The sequence below is a fragment of the Eumetopias jubatus genome, unplaced genomic scaffold, assembly GCF_037043125.1.
Source record: "Eumetopias jubatus isolate StellerSeaLion01/CBP00866 unplaced genomic scaffold, mEumJub1_p1.0 scaffold_16, whole genome shotgun sequence".
In the NCBI taxonomy this organism is placed as follows: domain Eukaryota; kingdom Metazoa; phylum Chordata; class Mammalia; order Carnivora; family Otariidae; genus Eumetopias; species Eumetopias jubatus.
Genome location: NW_028274822.1, coordinates 93920853 through 93945203, shown reverse-complemented (window position 1 = coordinate 93945203; position 24351 = coordinate 93920853). Strand labels below are relative to the sequence as shown.

The 24351-nt window shown below is 39.0% G+C and overlaps 2 protein-coding genes across 2 annotated transcripts in view; both read right to left on the bottom strand.

Annotated features, from left to right (window-relative positions):
• Nucleotides 1-15374, bottom strand: part of ANHX (anomalous homeobox) — a 31634-nt gene extending 16260 nt beyond the window's left edge. The window contains exon 1 of the mRNA XM_088019300.1: nucleotides 15286-15374. The gene's annotated coding sequence lies outside the window, so the exon portion shown is untranslated. The remainder of the gene's footprint in view (nucleotides 1-15285) is intronic.
• Nucleotides 6512-24351, bottom strand: part of LOC114202366 (uncharacterized) — a 38076-nt gene continuing 20236 nt past the window's right edge. Inside the window, exons 3-5 of the mRNA XM_088019296.1 lie at nucleotides 15667-15793; nucleotides 15286-15378; nucleotides 6512-10678 (exon numbers count right to left, since the gene is read on the bottom strand). Of these exons, the coding sequence (XP_087875422.1) occupies nucleotides 8244-10678; nucleotides 15286-15378; nucleotides 15667-15793 (2655 nt within the window). The 3' untranslated portion in view covers nucleotides 6512-8243. The remainder of the gene's footprint in view (nucleotides 10679-15285; nucleotides 15379-15666; nucleotides 15794-24351) is intronic.

The following is a 24351-nucleotide window of genomic DNA, read 5'->3' as shown; positions in this document are numbered from 1 at the left end:
CAGACCCGCGTCAAAAGATGGATGGAAATCACTAAACTGCCCACATCCTGGATTGGACAAGGTCTAAGCCTCTGCCCAGGTGGTCTTTAAGCTGTGGGTTCTCTCACACAAGTAAGCTCCAGAAATGAGGGACCAGGACGACTTCGAGTTGGTTTCTACAGGTGGTCAAGGTCTTACTGGAAAGATTCTCTGACGCCAAAGCTTATATATGTAAGCTTATGTAAAAGACATCGGCAGAAAGATCAACATTTCAGCGTTTGTTCAAGTGCAAATCTGGAAACAATCCAAGCGTCTGGTGAAAGATTTGCTAAATAAATCACACTTCACAAAGAGGACGGGCTCCTGGAAGATTATTAGTAATTATGCTTTGGAAGAATGCTGACTTGACTGTGATCGTGATACATTATACAATAAAAATGGCGCGTAACAAGGCAGTTTGAGTGATTTGAGCCTGTTCGAAAAGTACAAACGTAAAGTGATATATGCCACATTGCTAAACCCTGGTTGAACCTAGGTGACAGAATTATTTTACTTCATAACTTTTATTGGGCATTTTAATTTTCTTCTTTTTGCCTACCCATGTTTTCTACTTTTTATAAAAAGAGGATTCTGTCTTTAGGGTTCTTTTCAAGGAGTGGAAAGAAAACAACAGGGTTGTTGGAAACAGTCCTGAATGACCAAGTACAGATGACCCTTGACCAACATGGGTTAGAACTAATGGGGTCCGCGGCTCCTGGGTGGCTCCATCCGTTAAGCGTCTGCCTTTGCTCAGGTCATGAGCAGGGAGCTGAGCAAGCAGCCTGCTTCCCCGTCCCCCTTTGCCTGCCGCTTCCCTGCTTATGCGTTCTCTCATTCTGTCAAATGAATAAATAAAATTCTAAAAAAAAAAAAAAAAAGGAACTAACGGATCCCCTTATACCCGGATTTTTATTTTTTTTAAGATTTTATTTATTTCACAGAGAGAGACACAGCAAGAGACACAGCAAGAGAGGAAACACAAGCAGGAGTGGGAGAGGGAGAAGCAGGCTTCCCGCCAAGCAGGGAGCCCGATGCGGGTCTCGATGCCAAGATCCTGGGATCATGACCTGGGCTGAAGGCAGACGCTTAATGACTGAGCCACCCAGGTGCCCCTATACCTGGATTTTTAAAAAATAAATACAGTACCTTGAATATATTTTCTCTTCCTTATGATTTTAACAACCTTTCCTCTAGCTTAACTTACTGTAAGAGTACAATTTAAAATACATGTAACATATAAATTATGTTAATTAACTATGTTATCACTGAGGCTTCTGGTCAACAGTAGCCTATCAGTAGTTAAGATTTTGGGAAGTCAAAAGTTATACAGGGATTTTGAACTGCACAGGGTTGGCATCCCTAACTCCTGCATGTTCAAGAGTCAACTGTATTAGTGAGGCACAGGGGAAAGGAGAGATTTGCTGCAGCACACCCTCCCATTTACAGTGAAATCTTTCTGTTAATGCAGTCATAGGCTCTTTCTCTAGGACACACTAGATGCTCAATCAAAATATTCCTGATTGCTCTCCAGTGAACTGAAAAACTCAGTGGAACCTAAAATGTAAAAATACCTACGTTATTAAATTCAAATGTAATTCAATAAATTATATGATCCTAATTCACTAATATATCAGTTGATTTTTTTCGGTTGCCATTTACTGAACACTCAGTATGTCCCAAGTAAGATGTTATTGTTTGAGCCTCCTACCCCCACACCTGAGCTAAGACTGTTTCCTTGTTACTGATAAAAGAAATAGGTCCGGTGAATTTTAAAACACTTTCCAGAGGTCCTCTGGCTTTTTACCTGTCAAACCAGGAAGCCTATATTCTTAACTTCAGCACATAACAATTTCTATGTTTTCTAAATCAGGACAAACTCTTCATAAGCTTCACTTTGAATAGAGGCTTGATCTTCCAACAAAATGTAATTGACCCATGCTCACTGTAAATAAGGCCTTCTCTCCTGTTCTTCCATGCTTTCGAATGTGGTTGCAATCATCAGCACATAATACATTCTAAAGCACACTTACCTGCTATTTCCACATTTTGTTGTCTCCAGGACCAAGACTACCTGGGGTGCACAGTTCATGGGATTGAGATAATTAGTTAATACTCAAAAGGGATCCAAAACCTGGTCTCCAACAGCTACAAAACGCCCTAATATGCAAACAGACATGCAACAAATCTGACAAATCTCCCAAGAGGTTCTTACCCTGGGGCCATCAAGAGCGGTTCATGGGGCAGTGAGAATGGACATGAATTCCCACAGAGGAACCCATGGTGATGAAGGTAATTCCTGGAAGGAAGAGAGGTTCAGGGTGAAACAGAGGTTCTTAGGAGTCTGATCTAGATTGCCTCCCAGCCTTCTGTGGATCAGGGATTTAAAAAATGTATTCAACTAATCGGGGAAAACTATAAGAATCATCAGAAATTCCCCCCCCCAAAGTTTATTTCTTTTTAGTAATCTCTATACCCAATGTGGGGATCAAAACCATGACCCCAAGATCAAGAGTCACATGTTCCTCCAACTGAGCTTGTGAGGCACCCCCAAGAGGTTTTTCTAAAAAGTAAATGTAATATGAAGTAATCTATCTTACCAGATTTTAAATGTGTTAAAAATAGTGTACAAATTAGTTTTCGATGTCCTCCCAAAGGACATTAGAAATGGCTCCTGTTTTCACTGTGACAGAAGCTGTTCAGACTAACAGCCCCGCTAGAGGGCCCCCCAACACCACCATGGCATGCCTCCATGCTTGTTTTCTCGAGAGTCCAGCTTCCCCATATTAGGGCAATGACTCAGCAGGTGGGGGGAGCCCACACTCCCTACAGTCTAGATCTATTACGGTTGAGGCTGTGTTACAGAGTACTTTATCTTCCAAATAAGGCCTAGGGTGAGGCAAGTGAAGCATAAACAAACTCCGTAATCAAGATAAACAATATTTTAATGCAATATTTTTAAAAATATAAATTAACACCAGAGAATCCACAATGAACAAATAATAAAATTGTTTGAAAAGACGAGATGATTATTACTCAGTTTCCCTTGTGCCTCAGGCTCTGAGGTGGCTAGACAGTGGTGCTCTGCTCAAACGAGGCCCCTTCACCTGTGCCTCTGGGGGTAGGTCAGGTGGAGCAAGGATCAGGGACTAAGTAGTAGTTACTGAGCAGACAGCACATTCCTAACGAGTCTGTAAGGTGGGTATTTTATTGTGATGTAGAATTCTATGGTTTTGTTATATCACGAGTTGTTTATCCATTCAACTGTTGGAACTTTTAACTGTTGGCAGTTCATATATTATCAGTAAAAATGCCATGAATATTCTTGTGACATTTTAGAGTGGACACAAGCACTCACTTCTTCTGAGTATACAGCTAGGAGAAGGAAAAGCAGTTGTAGTCGTATGTTTAGTTTTCGAAGCTGCCAGCTTCCACAACTGTGTGAACTACCTCCTTGCCTCACTTAGAGCTTAACAGCTTCCTGGGTTGGTGAGGTCTCTTTGCTTTCCAATTCTTATGATTTCCAAGCTCCCAGAGACGTTTCAGTGCTGCTTCTAGTCTCTGGCTTCTCTAAGGACAGCCCTCCGGGAAGGATTATAATGCCTTGGAGTCTCTCAGTTCTCCTGACCCTTCTCCCATCTTTTGTAATAGAAAGATTTGAGTGCCTGGGGATGGTTCTCTTATATGGGGGGGCGGGGGGGGGAGCGGGGCAGGAAGGGATAGTGTGTTTCTCAGTTCTCTACCCCTCCCTCAGCCTAAAAGTCCAGATTGCTTCTAAAGGATTTCCCTCAACTGTTGCCCTGTCCACCTTCCTGCCTTCAGATAGTATCTGCCTTGCACTTAGAGGACCTGGCATCTCGATGGGATTTTTTAAAGCTTTCTCTACCAAGGGTTCCATGAAGACCCATGGCAAAGAGTTGGCTGCACACTCCTTCACGGTGGGGGCTTTGAGATTCTAATGTGTCACCCCAGTCCATAGGCAACCACCTACTTGTCTCACCCCTATATGCCATGCTGGCCCTCTCCTCTTCCTGCATTTCACCAAGGATAAGAGCAGCAACTCTCTTTTCTTATATAAAGTGTTCCCTACTTTACACCGCTATGTTCATTTGGCCTTGGGTTCTCAGTTTTCTAAGATGCTGTATGTAGGTTATCCAGTTTAACCAGAAGCAAAACACAACGAATTGTTGAAAATATATATCCAAAACAAGTCCTACTCTAATTGCAATTCTACATATTTGCCTGAAACTTATTTTAGCTTTCCTAAAGAGACAACCACATCTCCAAACAATGGAACTTTTTTCCTGCCCTCACCCTCAATTCCTTAGTTTTCACACATTGGCTAGAATTGTCATACACTGTTCAATAAAAGTGATGAGCATCTGTATACTTTTCTTAATATAAAGGAATATATATCTACCAATAAGTGTGACATTTGTCAGTTTTTGGAACATACTCCTTGCAAAGGTAAAGGACTTAATTTCCATTCCTAATTTAATAATATTTAAAAATAATCTATGGGTATTAAATTCCATCAAATGTGTTATCTACACACATTGAGATAATCATACGGCCATTCTTATATCTGGTAGTGTGGTTAATTTTATGAAAAGATTTTCTATTATTAAATCTCCCAACATCATAATGTATTTTTATAGGGTCACATTCCACTGCATATAACAGAACCAACTCTCTTCCTACCCAAAAAAGAAAAGGTGGTTTAAACAAGACAGTTCGTTTCCCCTTATGTAGAAGATACTCAGATGGTGGTGGTGTGGGGCTGGTATACCAGATAGCCCTGCAGCAGACGGCTCCTGTCTTCCAGATGCATCCAGGCTCTGTAGTGGTTGCTCAATCTCCAAGCACTGTGTGCTGTGTATTAAAGTGAGGAATGATTACAGGACACTGAGGGGCTTTCTTCAGCTGTTTTCTTGACAACCTTCCCATTTGACAGTGTCAGCAACCTCTATCTCATTACTCAGAATTTAGCAGCAAGATCATACTTTGCTACAAAGACAGTGGAGAAATGTGGCTTTTAAGGCTGGGCCACTGGCATTATGAAAAGTACAGTGATTCTGCTGGTAATGAAGGGATACTGGACTCACGACTAGTGATCTGCTACACTTAATATTGTCATGACTTAAACAAAGAAACCCTCCACATTATTAGCATTTGTTAATGCTACATTAACATTTAGTTTATTTTCAACTATGTTCATAAATATGAGCTGCAAGTCATTTATCCCCCACATATCGATTTTGGGGAAAAATTGTAAAATGCTGGATTACCATTCCTTGAATTTTCCTGAGAATTATCAACTATTACTAAAAGTCTCTGGAACTTCTTTCTGTTCTGGGGCTGGGGCAGGGTTAGAAGGACTAGGTAGATTTTCAAGCCAGATATTCAAATTTTTACTTTTCCTTTTTGTTTACTAGTTGTAGATCTATTCATTCTGTTAAATTTCATTTATCTGGTAAACTTTTTTTCCTTTCTTTTTTTTCAGATTTTATTATTAAGCAATCTCTACACCCAACATGGGGCTCAAACTCACAAACCTGAGATCAAGAGTTGCACACTCCACTGACTGAGCCAGCCAGGAGCCCTAAATTTTCTTTTTCATTTAAGATTAAGACCTTAATGTTAACATTAGCCTTTCCCACAGTATTTGATTTCTATCTTCAACATTATGTCAACATTTCTGGCTTCTACTGGGTAACACTGCATGTGGATTTCCTCACACAATACAGAAACCTTTAAAATCTAATTGACACGGGGTAGTAGTACGCAAATCTAGACTTTCTCTTAGGTGTTCATTCTTCATTACGTGTGAATCTTCCTCAGAACATGTATGACAAAATACATATTCATATTTTCCAGATCTGGGGGACATACTTTACAAATATCTGGCATTCCTTCTTTATGCAAGTTTTCTTTTCCCTTCTGTGAACCATCCTTCTTCACCTCACATTATCTTTAGATTGGATCTTATATAATAAGCTGAACACAATAAGGACCAGGCATTCAAAAATCATTAAATACCTCCTTCAAAGAAGAAACAGCTTCTTTGGGTAAAAGATAGGATTCCCTCCTGAAGTAAAGAGTAGAAAGTGGAGGGTGTTTCAGAAATATCTGCAGTTTGGAATAGTCATATTCCTCCAACACAACCCTAAATGCCATGGTCCCAACTCTTTTCAGGTAAATGCTCTTTCATGTAAGGCAACTGGTGAAGAAAACAGACTTCATAAGAAGGCAAGTAGCAGAATGACTTTTTACCATCCTGACTCTACAGCTATACATACAGGCATTACCTTGGAGATACTGCAGGTCCATTCCAGACCACCACGATGAAGCAAATGTAGCACTAAACTGAGTCAAATGAGTTTCTTTTGGTTTCTCAATGCATACAAAAGCTATGTAACAGTTATGTTTACACTACACTGTAGTCTATTAAGTGTGCAAAAGCATTGTCTAAAAAAAAAAAAGCAATGTACACACCTTAATTAAGAATATTGCTAAAACATGCTAAACTTTCAGCAAATCATAATCAGTGATCACAGATCAACATAAGAAGTAATGAAAAATGAGAAATATTGCCAGAATTACTAAAATGTGACACAGAGACATGAAGTAACAAATGCTGCTGGAAAAATGGAGCCAACACACTGGCTCAATGCAGGGTTGCCACAAGCCTTCACTTTGCGGGGGGAAAAAAACATTACCTGCAAAGCACAATAAAATGACATGTGCCTGTACACATATCGGCAGCATCACTTACATGTATCCCTTAAACACATACCAGGTAACTCAAATAAAAACACAAGAGCTCTAGAATTATAGAGTGACAATAACTAAAGCTATCCTGGTTAGTCTATATAGAAGGAATTAATTAATAATTGCAGGAAAATGTTACCAGAAAACAAAAGCTCAGTTTGCTTTTTGGTACTTCAGGAGTCCATTAGAAAACTGAAATCTGGAATACATAGCTCAGCCTACTTTGATGATCATGCTGACTCCTTGGCAGGGCACCACGAATGATGATCCCATCATGACCTCTTACACTGAGAGATTATCTTAATGAAAATCCATATGTTCCAAATGGTGAGGACAGAACACATTCCAGCTACACAAGCACATCGATTGTGCACTATACCGATGTATATAACTAAAGAGGTAGTTGCCAGGCCCACTTACAAAGGGTAAGAAATAGTAGAAAAGGTTTGTAGTATTGAAATGTATTTTTAATAAATCATATTATTCTAGTAACAAGTTGTATTTGTTAAAAACAATGTTGCTAAGTACAAGTCCCTGGGCAATGGCATGTATCTAACTTACCTTTCATATGTGACATTCACAAGTAAAATGCCAAACTACACAAAACTCATATAGTACAAAGGAAGATAACATCTAAATATCCCTGTAGGTCTTACGATGTATTTCTGGTTATCCCGACTGCATTTATTTACACAGTAAAAAGAAAAATCTTTATATTCTATTTCGGACATGCCTATCATTTATAGTTGAGTGTTTTCTCCAACCCTTTCCTAACAATTTGCAACATCTGGGACACAATTTCCCTCACAATACTTTGTAAAGGAAATTATTTTCCAAAATAATCAAAATAACAGCGAGGGGAACCTTTCTACCGAGTGTTCTATTACCCCATCTGACATATTCACAGCTCTTCATTCATATATTATTATTTTTTAATGGAAGTTTGTCTTTCCTAGATCAAGAATTTCCCTACTTTATACTAGTTTCTCCAAGGTATGAGTTTCTGATACCTAAAGTATGTGTAATTTTGATAATTCTGTCATTCATTGGCTTTCCATTTTCTCATTAAAATCCTGTTAAGAAAATCCTACTGTTTAATATGAATTTCAAAGGAGGGCGTTCTATATTCAATTGCTTTATGAAACTTCCTCTTTGCAAATTTTATCACAGTAAAAAAATAACTTTCCAACATTCACTTCACTGATACTGTTCCTTACTTGTACAAACTTTAAAAAAGGTATGACTTGATGCTGAAAACTTTCACAGAGTTCACTAAATTCGTAACATTCCTGTGTGCATTTACTGGGTGGGGGGGGGATGTGTAAAAAGCAGCTTTCTGTGGGTGACCCTGCACATGCTGTGCATTTATAGGTTTCTATTCAGTATTAGTTGTCTGGTGTACAATGAGATGATCTCATTTATAGAGTTTCTCTTCTATAAGAATTTGCTGGTATTTCCTATGAACTGAGTTTTGGAAGAAATTTTCTTACATTTAATTCATCAAGTTTTTCATCTGCATGAGTTCTCTGATGCATAATGAGCTGTGACTTCCAACAAAAGGCTTTCCCACATTCAGTGCACTTACAGGGTTTCTCTCCTGTGTGAGTCCTCTGATGTGCACTGAGGATTGATTTCTGAGAGAAGGTTTTTCCACATTCATTGCATCCATAGGGTTTCTCCCCTGAATGAGTTCTCTGATGTACAATGAGCTGGGATTTCCTAATGAAAGCTTTCTCACATTCACTGCATTCATAGGGTTTCTCTCTTGTGTGCATTCTCTGATGTACAATGAGCCGTAATTTTCCACTGAAGGATTTCTCACATTGACTACATTTATAAGGGCTTTCCCCTGCATGAGTTCGCTCATGTACAATGAGTAGTGACTTCCAAATGAAGGCCTTCCCACATTTGTTACATTCATATGGTTTCTCTCCTGAATGAGTTCTCATGTGTATAATGAGATAGGACTTGCTACTAAAGGCTTTCCCACAGTCACTGCATCCATAAGGTTTTTCTCCAGCATGAGTTCTCTGATGAGAAATGAGCTGATCTTTCCTATTAAAGGCTTTTCCACACTCGCTGCATTCATAGGGATTTTCTCCTGTGTGAATTCTCTGATGTACAATGAGTTGTGAATTGAAACTGAAGGATTTCCCACATTCATTGCATTCATGTGGTTTCTCTCCTGTGTGAGTTCTCATATGTATAATGAGGTATGACTTGCTCCTGAAGGCTTTTCCACATTCACTGCATCCATAGGGTTTCACTCCGGTGTGACTTCTCTGATGCACAATGAGCTGTGACTTCAAACTAAAGGCTTTTCCACATTGATTACATCCATAAGGTTTTACCCCAGTGTGAGCTCCCTGATGTACAATGAGCTGCGACTTGAAAGTAAAGGCTTTTCCACATTCACTACAACCATAGGGTTTCTCCCCTGTATGAGTTCTCTGATGAACAATAAGGTTTGACTTTGTATTAAAGGCTTTGCTACAGTCACTGCATTCAAAAGGTTTCTCTCCTGTATGAGTTCTTTGATGTATAATGAGCTGTGACTTCAAACCAAAAGTTTTTCCACAGTCGCTGCATTCATAGGGCTTCTCCCCAGCATGGGTTCTCTGGTGTGAAATGAGCTGGTATTTCCGACTGAAGGCTTTCCCACATTCATGGCATTCATATGGACTCTCTCCTGTGTGAATTCTCTGATGTATAATGAGTTGTGAATTAAAACTGAAGGCTTTCCCACAGTCACTGCATTCATGGAGTTTCTCTCCTGTGTGAGTTCTCATATGTATAATGAGGTACGACTTGCTCCTGAAGGCTTTGCCACATTCACTGCATACGTAAGGTTTCATTCCTGTATGACTTCTCTGATGCACAATGAGCTGTGACTTCAAACTGAAGGCTTTCCCACACTGAATGCACCCATAGGGCTTTACTCCTGTGTGAACCCCCTGATGTACAATGAGCTGCGACTTGAAAGTAAAGGCTTTTCCACATTCACTACAACCATAGGGTTTCTCCCCTGTATGGGTTCTCTGATGTACCATAAGGTTTGACTTTGTATTAAAGGCTTTCTGACATTCACTACATTCAAAGGGTTTCTCTCCTGTATGAATTCTTTGATGTATAATGAGCTGTGACTTCAAACCGAAAGCTTTACCACATTCATTACAACCATAGGGTTTCTGTCCTGAATGAGTTCTCTGGTGTGAAATGAGCTGGTCTTTCCTACTGAATACTTTTCCACATTCGCAGCATTCATAGGGATTCTCACCTGTGTGGATTCTCTGATGTATAACAAGTTGTGAGTTGAAACTGAAGGATTTCCCACATTCACTGCATTCATGAAGTTTCTCTCCTGTGTGAGTTCTCTGATGGACAGTGAGGTAGGACTTGCTGCTGAAATCTTTCCCACATCCCTTACATTTGTAGGGTTTCTCTTCTACATGAGTTCGTTGATGCACTGCAAGGTATGACTTACTGCTGAAAGTCTTCCCACAAAAACTGCATTCAAAAGGCTTTCCTCCTACATACATTTGTTGGCATATGAGTTGTGACTTCTTGTTGACAGTTTTTCCACATTCATTACTTTCACCATATTTTATTCCAATAACAGTTTGCTCATGTTTAGAATGGTGGAATGATTCCCTATATGCACGAAACTCATTAGGATTCTTTCCAGCATAATTACTATTGAAATCTATATTATATTTAAAACTCATTCCACGTGTGATATATTTATGAAGCTTTTGTCTTGAAGAAACATAATTTGTAGTAAGAAGACATAGTTTTCCAAATGTAGGACATTCGTAGCCTTTTGCCACACTTTCCAGCTTGCCTTCATTTTCCTGATGCCATTCCATATGATCATCAATTTCCCAGACTTTTTCTAGCAATGAAAATAGTTTTACGTTAAAAATAACATGAACCTGGCATAGCATAAAATTACCTTAAAAATGCCATGTGAAGAGAGTACACTTTAAGTTTCATATATCGGATCTGAATATAAATAAAATCTCAAGTATAGATGTACCAAAACTCTTGGCTGGGGAAAACAAACAAAACTAAAAATAAAGATAGGCATAGAAAACTGACAATGATTAGAAATGGTTTTAAGTTTTAAAATGTTGGTAAAGAAAGCAAAATAGGCACAAGTAAAAATAAGAAAAATATAAAGCAGTTGGAAGGGATCTCAGCATTATATTCTTTCAACAAATAATTACTGAATACCTATTATGTGCCAATCACGGTGCTGAAAACTCAGGAGAAACTCAGAAAACATTGCAAATCAGTTTACAGTCCTCCTGGGAATGAAGTTCTACTGCATACCAAAATACATGAAAATAGACACACGAGGAAAATCAGTGTGATGTTTCACAACACTGAGGACAAGCAGCAGGTAGTAAAGTTTCCAGAGAAACCAAAACTGTTTCGTATAAAGGATCAAAGTGAGAATGGCATCTAACTTTAATCTAATGACATTAGCATCATCAGAGGACAAAATGCAGAGCATTCAGGAGTAAAGTATAAACATCTTCTGAGGCACAGGTCTCAAATTTTATGTTACATGCACTCTTTCACAGGAGGCTACTCGAACAGGTGCTCCAACAAAACAAACTAAGAAAAAAGATGACACAGAATAAATATGGAAAATAAAATTTGAAAGGAGACTCCAGGATAAAACACTAGTACAGCCAGGGTACGAGGTAAACTAGGGTCATGCTGGAGCAGTTGAAGGACAAGGGAGTGACATCATCAGGAAGAGACAGACAGAATCACTAATGTGGCTGAATGTAGCACAGGAATATTTAGACACGTGAAGAGAAGTCTGAGGTTAACAAAAAATACACTAACGATAAGAACTTGAGAAACCTCAGCAGGCAAATAAAACAACTCAAAAGAAAAAAATGATGTATGAACAAAAATTAGCCATTGCATATTTGCATGATTCTCCTGTGAATAGAAATTACACAGTCATAACGATGTAAGAACTGAAGACTGATCTAACCCAAATGAAGTAACTTTTAGTAGGATGACTGGGGTATAAGGAGACAGTGTGCCTATCATGGGGAGTGTGGAAGAAGGGGAGGTGAAAGAGAATTAAATCGTTACACTGTTATACTGAATAATCATCACTTGGGGAAAAAATCAAGGTGCAGTAGAATAAGCTGATTATTTAGAAATATGGAAGCGAATACCATAAAAAAAAGCTAGAAGGGATGAAAGTGGTTTTACCTGGGGGGAATAGAACACTGAGAGGGGGCAGGCTGAACAGAACGCTGCTGACGACAAAATCCAAAAGCCAAAATTAGAAAGTAGAGAGGGTGGGTGCCTGGGTGGCTCAGTCGTTAACCATCTGCCTTTGGCTCAGGTCATGATCCCAGGGTCTTGGGATCAAGCCCTGCATCGGGCTCCCTGCTCAGCAGGAAGCCGGCTTCTCCCTCTCCCACTCCCTCTGCTTGTGTTCCCTCTCTCGCTGTCTCTGTCAAAAAATAAATAAAATCTTAAAAAAAAAAAAAAAAAGAAAGTAGAAAGAGAACAAGACACAGGACTCAGTCCTCAGGCACAATGGCAAGTATTTGGAGGCTGACCAGGAGAATGGTTGATCTAGATGTCCTAAAGTAATATGCTGACCAAGGCAACAAAGAGGAAACAGCATTAAGAGAATATGGCAGCAAGTTAGGCTTGGAGATGGCAGATCAGAGGACCTTAATACCTCATTCCAGGTTTCCCTATCTCTCAAATCTGATCACTCTTCATTTTGCACAGTCTCCAAATTGTATTTTCCCAAGTTGGGGAGTTATCTCCTCCTGGATGCACTGAGAAATGAACGCTGGGAACTTCTGACTATCATGATGACTTGGGAGGGAGTGTTACTGGCTATTCCATCGTTGTAAACTCAGAAATGTTTCCATCAAGAAAATAGGCCAGAGAGTAATTAATCTTTGCCTGGGAATCAGATTTGCTCATGTGTTTGGCTAATCGTCTTATCCCTATAGACTTTCAGAGTTCATGGACACTAAGTCTGTCCTAATCTCTACCATGTAACCCTTCTGTGGCTGGAACCGTAACCGTCCTACTTCCCCTGGTTAGCCACAGCTCTGACTTCTTGATTTCCTAGGAAACCTTAACACATTTTCTGTTGAGCATTCTCTTATGCAACAATAATGGCAGATAATGATATTATGGTTGGTATCTCAAGGGAAATTTCAAAGAATTCCAAAAATCAGGAAACAATACCAAAGCCAATGTATAGAAGACAGAATTTCTAAGCTTAAATATTATTTAAACATGACTGAAGATGATTACTGTTTGTGGTTCTCAGGTAATCCCTGGAAACTCCACTTGCACCAACAGAATTGATTCTAAAGCTACAGAATAGCATTCTCCCAAACCACCATCTTGAGTGTAGCCACAGAAGACAATGGAAAACGGAATTATGCTCAGAGAGCAGAACCAAGGGCTCACTAGGCCCCTGCCACAGCAGGAAGTCCTGGTGCAAACTGCCCAACCAGGGTGTCAACACACTGCAAACCAGACTTCTATGTGGCATTCACTGTGGCTGCTCTCCCAGAATGGGAGCTCCTATTGTACCTACGCTGCATGTGTCTCTACCACTCTGTACTTGTCTGCTTGGTTGTACATGAATAACTTAGCTTTAACTGTATGTTACCAGACATTATCTGGGAACAAAGATTCAAGACTTCCATTAATACAGTACAAGAAGGAAAATGGGTGGTGAAATATTTCTGAAGATGGATGGATTGGAAGAAGAGTATGACTAGAAGCTGCCTAGCCAAAGAGGTGGATGAAGGCAGATAGTGCTGCCTACCCCACAATCCCTCCTCCCTTTCCCTGACTGGCAAAGCCTGACTTTTCCCCCAAACCCATCCTTAAGGCCATGTGTTTCACTCAGGGAAATGGGGACCCATCACCACTGCTACCTCTACCCCACCCCCAGAAGGTGAAGCATCATTTATTGGAGCCAACAAGTGGTGGGCCCACTTCCCTTGCCAGAGTCTTATTCAGACAGGGGTATGTGATAAAAACCTAGTCCACTAAGCATGACAAGTTTGCTGAGACTTCCTGGAATAGGCTTTACCACCTGATAAAAAGAGCCATGGGGGAAAAGCAGTTTACTTATTCTATTGGCCAGTGGTATATCTGCAGGTGTCGGCTAGAACTGTAATAGCCACCTGATGACCACGAGGGGAGTGGACCTGAGGAAAATGGCAGGGTAGAGATGGACCTTTGGTGATTTACTGAATCAATCACTTAGTCAACCCTACAGCTGCCCCAATGCAGGACGTTTTGTGATGTGTGGTAATAAATAACTTCTGTTTCATAGGTTGATTTGGGATTAATCAGAAATTACAGCTAAAATAATCCTAATGATACAAAGACTAACTGGATTCATTCTGCCATGCCTGTGACAGATTAACCATGTCAGGGAAACCTATCTGACAGCAATATCAAGATGAACAAAAGGAGTAAGATGCATACCTTTGGTTAATAAATAGAATGATCAAGAAATGAGATACTGGCCTCGTTTTGGGTGGGAACTGGGAATATGGGGGCCTTAAAAGACTTCTTTTTAGGGAACCAAAACATTAACAGATTTCAGCAACACTAGTGAACAAAATTGCATATAAAGGAGATTTACGCTGACTCTCCAGTGCCAAGAGAAAGAGCTAGAAGGAGAGCAGAATTAATAAACAATCAGAAAGGTGAGAAGAAAGTACGATGTAGCTATGGAGCAATGCGACAAACAATTCCAGTTTCTGAAAATGAGACAAAGGAGTGGCACATGCAAGAAAGATGCCCAATGGACCAACCAAACTCGGTACCAAAGGCCAGATGAAAGAGGGACGGGCTGTCAATTACCAAAAGAGAAAAACAGCTTAAATCTTCAGAATGGATGTCTTTCAAAGGTTACAATATATAAGAAAAGTAGTGAATATGGAAAGTCCCTTTGGACTCAGAGGGAAGAACAAGAGAAGCCAGTAAAGCATGAAAAGAATAAGCACTTCATCATGTAGTGTGTGAGTGGGTTCCATGGGGTGGCCCATGAAGAAGGGGGAGGGGAGGGCTCAAAAGAGGATGACTAATATCCAGGGATGTAGGAATGCACTTAGAAGGGACAGTGATGACTTCTCCTAATAGATTTCAAGGAGAAGGAAGGATGTTGGGACTATGCCTGTTGACTATAAGTGTAAGAGATTTTAAAAATATAATTTAAAAAAAAGAAAGTAGAAGGAAGAGTGAAAGTCACATCAAGAGAGATATAGAGAAAAAAGCCTGTTTAACTGCGTAACACAATGAGTCTACTGTCCTGGGAAAGTACACAGGAAACAGAGAATTCCAGAGAGGAAGAGATGGACTAAGACAGAATGGTTACGAATGAGACAAAAAGTACAAACGTGAGGTGTATGGCACATCAGAATTCACATCAATTCTGAATAAGGAAGAAAAGATCTAAATATCCTCATCACTCACCTGGATGGCCTTGACTTGGGATTTGGGCCTGCATCATCCACAGTTCTTCTTGTTCCAACTTGAAGATGATATCGGGTTTGCTGTCTTGATACCCTGTGAATGGAAAATCACAACCAACCTGGACCAAAACTACCTCGAACCCTGAAGAAGGGGGAAGAGTCAGTTTAGAGGCAGCATGATAAAGCTGCCCTTCTGCCCCATGGGAAAGTGAAGACCATTTTCAACTAGCATATTCTGATGCCAAAGGAAGACTAAGAAAATCTGGCCTTTAAATATAAATCCAAAATCACTAAGAATGTTGCAAAAGCCACCCAGCTTTCCACCACCAAGAAGGGGAAGCCTGGAGATTACATACAGTCCTTTCAGGGAGGGAGCTCCTACCCAGGGACACCAGGTTGCTGTAGTTCTCCAACATCACACTCCTGTACAGGTGCTTCTGAGTGGGATCCAGCAGCCGCCACTCTTCCCAGGTAAAGTCCACAAACACATCCACGAATGACAATGGTCCCTGAAAGAGCACATTCCTATTCAATCTCAAATTCCTTACTGAGTTTCTGGGAAACAACAAACTGCCTAGGATGTCCATTGTTTATATTCTACTTTGTGAGAAAAGCAAAAATTTATTGAAAACATTCCATCAATGTATACTAAATCAGTCAGCCTTTCACTCAACATATGAGAATACCAGGTGCCAGATACTCAGCAAGGTGCAGGTGATATAAACTTGAGTGAAGGGACATCTGGGTGGCTTACTCAGTTAAGTGTCCATCTCTTGATTTCAGCTCAGGTCATGATCTCAGGGTTCAGGGATCAAGCCCCGTGTCGGGCTTCACACTCAGCAGGGAGTCTGCTTGAGGATTCTCTCTCTCCCTCTCCTTCTGCCCCTGCCCCTGCTCATGCGCTCTCTCTGTCTCTCTCTCAAATAAATAAAATAAATCCTTAAAAGAAAACTTGAACAAAACACAATCCTGTCCACAAGAAGTGTTCACCACTGCATAGAAAAGCAAAGTCAAACATCTGTGAATGCAACTGGGAGTCAAAGAAGCTAAGACAAAAGAACATACAGAGTACAACAAGGGCACAAAGATGGAAGCAGCAATGCTATTCATTACAGATACATCTCTGACTGTTTAAACTATCCTAGGAATCACCTGCACAGGGTAACCAAGTGTCCCAGTGTACCCAGGACTAAGGGATTTCCCTAGACATGGGACCTTTGGTGCTAAAGGCAGGACAGCTATAGTCAAAAAGGAATGGTTGGTCATCCTACTTCTGTAACACTTCCTTACCTCCAGGTGCCTCAAAAAGCGCAGGTGATATAAACAAGGATAAAAGACACTCCTGCCTGAGAGAAGCGTTTAGCATTGCAGAAGAAAGCAAAGTTTAAAACATGCAATTGCAACAGGAGGTTAAAGAAGCTAAGATGAACAAACATACAGAGTACAACAGGGGCACAAAGGAAGCTAGTAATGCCACTTGGAAGTGTCAGGCTGAATCTGTAAAAGGGTACTGCAGGGGCAGCCACTGTGAGAGAAGACATGTTAAAACTTATGTGGAATGAAAGCACAAAATCTCTAAGTAGTAGCCAATTTGTGGGGCAAATGATCTGAATAAGAAGATACACAGATGGCAAATAATGATGCTCAACATCATATATTATTAAAGAATTGCAAATTAATAATAACACACCATCACACACTTATTAGAATGGCTAAGATTATAAAACAGTAATAACAACACCAAATTTCATGGAAGATGTGAATATACACACCCAAGAAGCTCAATAGAATCCAACAAATCCAACAACAAAATCCACCTGGGTGGCTCAGTCAGTTAAATGTCTGCCTTCAGCTCAGGTCATGACCCCAGGGTCCTGGGATCGAGCCCCATGTCGAGCTCCCAGCTCAGTGGGGAGTCTGCTTCTCCCCCTACCTACTGCTCTCTCTCTCAAATAAGTAAATAAAACCTTTAAAAAAAAAAAAAAAGAATCCAACAAAGATGAACTCAAAGAAATCTACACCAAGACCTATCATAATCGAATTTTCTACAGACAAAAACAGAGAGAGGATCTCGAAAGCATCAAAGAAACAATTTGTCACACACAATGAATCCTCAGTAAGGTTATAAGCAGATTTCTCATCAGAATCTTTGGTGGTCTGAAGGCAATGGACCCATATATCCAAAGAGCTAAAGGAAACAAAATTGACCAAAAATCCTGTATGTGTCAAAACTGTCCTTCAAAAGTAGGAGGGGAAATTAAGACATTCCCAGAAAAACAAATGGGAGTTTATTACCACTAGAGTTGCCTGAAAGAAATGCTCAAGGGAGTCTTGCAGGTGAAATAAAAGGACACTATAAAATAATTCAAAGCTGTATGAAGAAATAAAGATCTTAATAAAGGTAGATACATGGACAATCATAAAAGGTAATACTACTTTAATTCTGGTTTCTAACTCCACATTTTGTCTTCTACATAATTATAAGAAACTAATGCATTTAAAATAATTATTAGTTTTTGTTTAGGGGCACACACTGTACAAAGATGTAATTTTGTGACATCAATAACCAAAAGGGGTGGGGACAGAGCTATAGAGGAGCAGAATCTTTGTATAGTAACAAAGTTAAGCTGGTATAATTTCAAATAAGAATGCTACAATTTTAGGAAGTTAAACATAATCCCTATGATAACCACAAAGAAAATAGCTATATAATTTACACAAAAGGAAATGAGAAACGAATTTAGGTATTTAACTAAAGAAAAAGAAATTAAACACAAAAGAAGACAGTAATGTAGGGATTGAGGGACAAAAAAAGCTGTAAGGTATATAGAATTCAAACAGAATGAAAGAAATAAGTCCCTCCTTATCAGTATTTACTTTAAGTGTAAATTGATTAAACTCTCTAATCAAATAGAGAGATTGGCAGAATGTCTTAAATACCATGGCCCAACTATAAAATGTCTAAAAGAGACTCACTTTAGATCCAAAGATAAAAACAGATGGAAAGTGAAAGAATGGATAAAGATATTCCATGCAAATAGTAACCAAAAGAGAGCAGGGGAGGGTAATACCAATATCAGACACAACAGACTTCAAATCAAAAAAGGTTATAAGAGGGGTGCCTGGGTGGCTCAGTTGTTAAGCGTCTGCCTTCAGCTCACGTCATGATCCCAGGGTCTTGGGATCAAGCCCTTCATCGGACTCCCTGCTCAGCAGGAAGCCTGCTTCTCCCTCTCCCACTCCTCCTGCTTGTGTTCCCTCTTACTGGGGCTCTGTCAAATAAATAAAGAAACTCTTAAAAAAAAAAAAGAAAAAAGGTTATGGGGGGGCATCTGGGTGGCTCAGTCGTTAAGCATCTACCTTTGGCTTGGGTCATGGTCTCAGGGTCCTGGGATTGAGTCCCACATCGGGCTCCCTGCTCAGCAGAGAGCCTGCTTCTCCCTCTCCCTCTGCTGCTCCCCCTGCTTGTGCTCTCTCTGTGTCTGTCTCTCTCTTTCTGTGTCAAATAAATAAATAAAATCTTTTTTAAAAAAAAGTTTATAAGAGGGCGTGCCTGGGTGGCTCAGTTGGTTAAGCGTCCGCCTTCAGCTCAGGTCATGATCCCAGAGTCCCAGAATTAAGCCCTACATCAGGCTCCCTGCTAAGCAGGGAGTCTGCTTCTCCCTCTTCCCCTCACCCCATTCATGTTCTCTCTCTCACACTCTCTCAAATAAATAAAATCTTAAAAAAAAAAAAGGTTATACGAGACCAAAAGGGAAATTATATATTATTAAAGGTTCGATACCATAAGAAGATATAACAATATAAAGTTATACATGTAATAACAGGTCAGTGAATTAAATGAAGGAAAAACTGACATAATTGAAGGAACAGAGTTTTATAATGATAATTGGAAATGTCAATATCCCACTCTCAATGGATAGAACAACTAGACAGAAGATAAGAAAACAAAACACTTAAACAAAGCAACTATATCTAACAGACATATGCTAAATATTCTACCCAACAAGAACATACATATACTTTTCAAGTACACATGGAACATTGTACAGGATAGACTATGTGTTAGCCCACAAATTAAGTCCCAATAGATCTTAAAAGATGAAGATCAGGGCACCTATGTGGCTCAGTCGATTAAGCATCCGACTCTTGATTTTGGCTTAGGTCATGATCTCAAGGTTGTGTGATTGAGCCCTGTGTTGCGTCCGTGCTGGGCATGGAGCCTGCTTAACGTTCTCTCTCCCACTTCCTCTGCCCCTCCCCTACCACTCATTGTGTGCTCAGTCTCTCTCTTAAAAAAACAGATAAAGATCATAAAAAGTATTTTCTCTGACCACACAGGATAAAGTTAGAAATCAATAACAGAAGGAAAAAAACTGAAAATTCACAAATTCGGTGAAATTAAACAACACATCTTAACAAATGGATCAAAGAAAAAATCAAAAGGTAAATTAGTAAATACTTATACATGAATGAAAACAAAACACAACATACCAAAATTCACAGGATGCAACAAAAGCAGTGTTGAGGGGAAAATTTACTAGATGGATAAACAGTACACTAGAGGAAGCAAAAGAACAGATCAATGATCCAGAAGACAGAGTAATGGAAATCAATCAAAGTGAAGAAGAGAGAGAAAAAAAGAATAATGAAAAATGAAAAAAGACTTCGGGAACTCAGCAACACCATCAAGACTAGTAACATTTGCATTATATGGACCCCAGAAGGAGAACAGAGAGAAAAGGGGGCAGAAAATTTATTTGAAGAAATAACAGCTGAAAATTTCCTGAATCTGGAGAAAGGAACAAAAATCCAGATCCAGGAGGCACAGAGAGCCCCCAACAAAATCAACCCAAGGAGGTCCACACCAAGACACATAGTAATTAAAATGGCAAAGAAGTAGCAGTACAGAATTTTAAAGCAGCAAGAGAAAAGAAAGCAGTTACATACAAGGGAAACCCATTAGGCTATCAGCTGATTTTTCAACAGAAACTTTGCAGACCAGAAGAGAGTGCCATGATATATTCAAAGAGCTGAAAGAAAAAAACCTGCAGCCAAGGATACTCTATCCAGCAAGGCTATCATTCAGAAAAGGAAAGATAAAGAGTTTTCCAAACAAAGCAATTCATGACCACTAAACCAGCCCTACAAGAAATATTAAAGGGGACACTCTTGAGTGGAAAGGAAAGACCTAAGTAGGAGTAAGGAAAGTAGGAAGCACAAAAGCAGTAAAAATAAGTATCTCTACAAAAATCAGTCAAGAGACTCACAAAATAAAAGGATGTAAAATATGACACCATATACCTAAAATGTGTGGACAGTGGGGAGGGAAGAATGGGTTCAAACTTAAGCAACCATCAACTTAATACAGACTGCCATATGCATAAGATGTTATACTCAAACCTAATGGTAACCACAAATCAAAAACCACTAATACGAAAAAAATAAAGAGAAAGGAACCCAAGTATACCACTAAAGAAAGCCAATAAACCATGAGAGAAGAGAGCAAGAGAAGAAAGGAACAGAAAAGAACTACACAACAACCATAAAATAAGTAACAAATGATGATAAGTACAAACCTATCAATAATTACTTTCAGTGTAAACAGACTAAACATTTGAATCAAAAGACATAGGGTGACGGAATGGATAAAAAAGCAAGACCCATCTATATGCTCATTTTTGACCTAAAGGCACAGATAGAAAGTGAAGGCATGGAAAAGCATTTCTCATGCAAATGGATGTGAAAAGGCCAGGGCAGCAATACTTATATCAGACAAAATAGACTTTAAAACAAAGACTGTAATAAGAGAAAAAGAAGGACCGTATATAACCATAAAGGGAACAACCCAACAAGAAGATATAACAACTAAATATTTATGCATACAGCTGAGCAGCACCCAAATACATAAGGCAGCTAATAACAAACACAAAGGAAGTCATCAATAGTAATACAGTAATAGCTGGGGACTTTAACATCCTACTTATATCAATAGACAGATTATCCAACAGAAAAATCAACAAAGAAATAATGGCTTTGAATGACACATTGGACCACACGGATCTAACAGATACATTCAGAACATTCCATCATAAAATAGCACAATATACATTCTTTTCAAATATACATGGAACATTCTCCATGATAGATCACATATTAGGCCACGAAACAAATCTCAACAAATCCAAAAAGATCAAAGTCATACCATGCATGTTTTCTTTCTTTTTTCTTTTCTTTTTTTTTTTTTTGAGAGAAAGAGCACAAGACAGTGCATGAGCAGGGAGGGGCAGAGGAAGACAGAGAATCTTAAACAGGCTCCACACCCAGTACGCGGAGGCCGATGCAGAGCTCAATCTCATGACCCTGAGATCACGACCTGAGCCAAAATCAAGAGTTGGACGCTCAAATGACTGAGCCACCCAGATGCCCCTAACAAGCATCTTTTCTGACCATAATGCTATGAAACTAAAAATCAACCACAAGAAAAAATCTGGAAAAAACACAAATACATGGAGAAATATGAAAATAAAAACACAATGGTCCAAGCTCTTTGGGATGTACCAACGCTGTTCTAAGAAGGAAGTTTATAGCAATACAGGCCCTCAAGAAGCAAGAAAAATCTCAAATAAACAACCAAACGTTACACAGAACAGAACTAGAAAAAGAAGAACAAACAAAATCCAAAACTAGTAGAAGGAAAAAAATAATATAGATTAGAACAGAAATAAATGAAACAGAAACTAAAAGAGAGAGAGGACTTGGGGCGCCTGGGTAGCTCAGTTGGTTAAGCGACTGCCTTCGGCTCAGGTCATGATCCTGGAGTCCTGGAATCGAGTCCCACATCGGGCTCCCTGTTCAGCGGGGAGTCTGCTTCTCCCTCTGACCCTCTTCCCTCTCGTGCTCTCTATCTCTCATTCTCTCTCTCTCAAATAAATAAATAAAATCTTAAAAAATAAATAAAAAATAAAAGAGAGAGAGGACTCAAATAAAACCAGAAAAGAAAGAGGAAAAATAATAACCAACTCCACAGAAATACAAAGGATTGTAAGAGAATATTATGAAAGATTATATGCCAACAAATTGGATAACCTAGAAGAAATGGATAAATTCCTAGAGACATATAATCTCCCAAAATTGAATCAGGAAGAAATAGAAAATTTGAACAGACTGATTACCAGTGATGACATTGAATTCATAATCAAAAAACTCCCAACAAACAAAAGTCAAACATCATTCTCAATGGTCAAAGACTGAAAGCTTTTCCTCTAAGATAAGGAACATGGCAAGAATGCCTGCTTTCACCACTTCTATTCAACACAGTACTGAAAGTTCTAGCCAGAGCCATTTGGCAAGGAAAAGAAATAAGTCTTTCAAATTGGAAAGGAAGAAGTAAAATTATCTCTGTTCACAGATGATACGATCCTATATGTAGAAAACTTTAAAGATACATACACACACACACACACACACACACACACACACACACACACACACACATGAATTCAGCAAAGTAGCAGCATACAATGTCAAAGATCAGTTGCATTTCTATACATGAACAATGATTAATCTAAAAAGCAAATTATGAAAACAATTCCATTTATAATAGCATCAAACAGAATAAATGCTTATCCAAGGAGGTAAATGAGTTATAGAACGAAAACTAAAAAACTTCGCTGAAAGAAATTTAAAAAGACGTAAATAAATGGAAACATATTACATGTTCATGGATTGGAAGGCTTATCATTAAGATGCCAATGCTACTCACAGTGATTTACATATTCAATATAATCCCTGTCAAAATCCCGCGGATACTTTTTTTGCAGAAACAGAAAAGCCCATCCTAAAATTCATATGGAATCCCAAGGGACCCTGAATAACCAAAACAATATAGAAAAAGAACAAAGCTGAAGGACTAACATTTCCTTATTTCAACACTTAGTACAAAGCTACAGTAATTACAGCAAAGTAGTATTGGCATAAAGATTAACATACAGATCAATGGAATAGAATAGAGAGTCCAGAAATAAACCCTTGCATATATGGTCAAATGATTTTTGACAATGGTGTCAATACCACATGACGGGGAAAGGAAGATTGTCTCAAATGCTGCTAGGAAAACTCGATATCCACAAAAAGAATGAAGTTGGATCCTTACCTAACATCATATATAAAAACTTACTCTAAAATCTTAGCAAAGTTTTTTTGTAGCTATCCACAAGCTCTTCTATAATTAATATGGAAAGGCAGAGAAAAAAAATAACCAAAACAATTCTGAAGAACAAAGGCAAAGTATTCCCAGTAGCCCATTTTAAGACTTCCTATAAAATCAAGACAGTGTGATGCTGGTGAAAGATCAGACACAAGATGAATGAAACAGAAAACAGAGCCTAGAAATAGACCCATATAAACACTGTCTCCTGATTTTTTTTTTTTTAAAACAAAGACATGAAGGCAATTCAATGTAGAAAGGAAAATTTTTTCAACAAATGGCACAGGGAACACCTGCACATCCATAGACATAAAAAATAAACCTCAAGGGTGCCTGGGTGGCTCAGCTGGTTAAGTGTCTGCCTTTGGCTCAGGTCATGATCTCAGGGTCCTTGCTCAGCGGAGAGTCTGCTTCTCCTCCCTCTGCGTGCCACTCCCCCTACTTGTGCTCGCTCTCTCTCTGTCAAATAAATAAATAAAATCTTTAAAAAAATTTAAAAAAAAACCTCAACACATAACCCAACCCTCTACAAAATTTAAAAATGGATCATAGACTTAAATGTAAAAGCTAAAACTATAAAAGTCTAAGAAATACAAGAGAAAATTTGTATACTTTGGTTTGGGCAATGAGATTTTATTTTTATTTGTTCATTTTATTCAGTAGGCTTCACACCCAGTGTGGGGTTTGAATTCATGACCCAGAGCCAGCCAGGTACCCAAGCAATGAGATTTTAGATATGACATCTAAAACTCAATCCATTCTAAAAAATAAAATTGAGAAAATGGAATTTATGAAAATTAAAATACTTGCTCTGTGAAAGTCAGTGTTACAAAAATGAAAAGACAAGCCACAGACTGG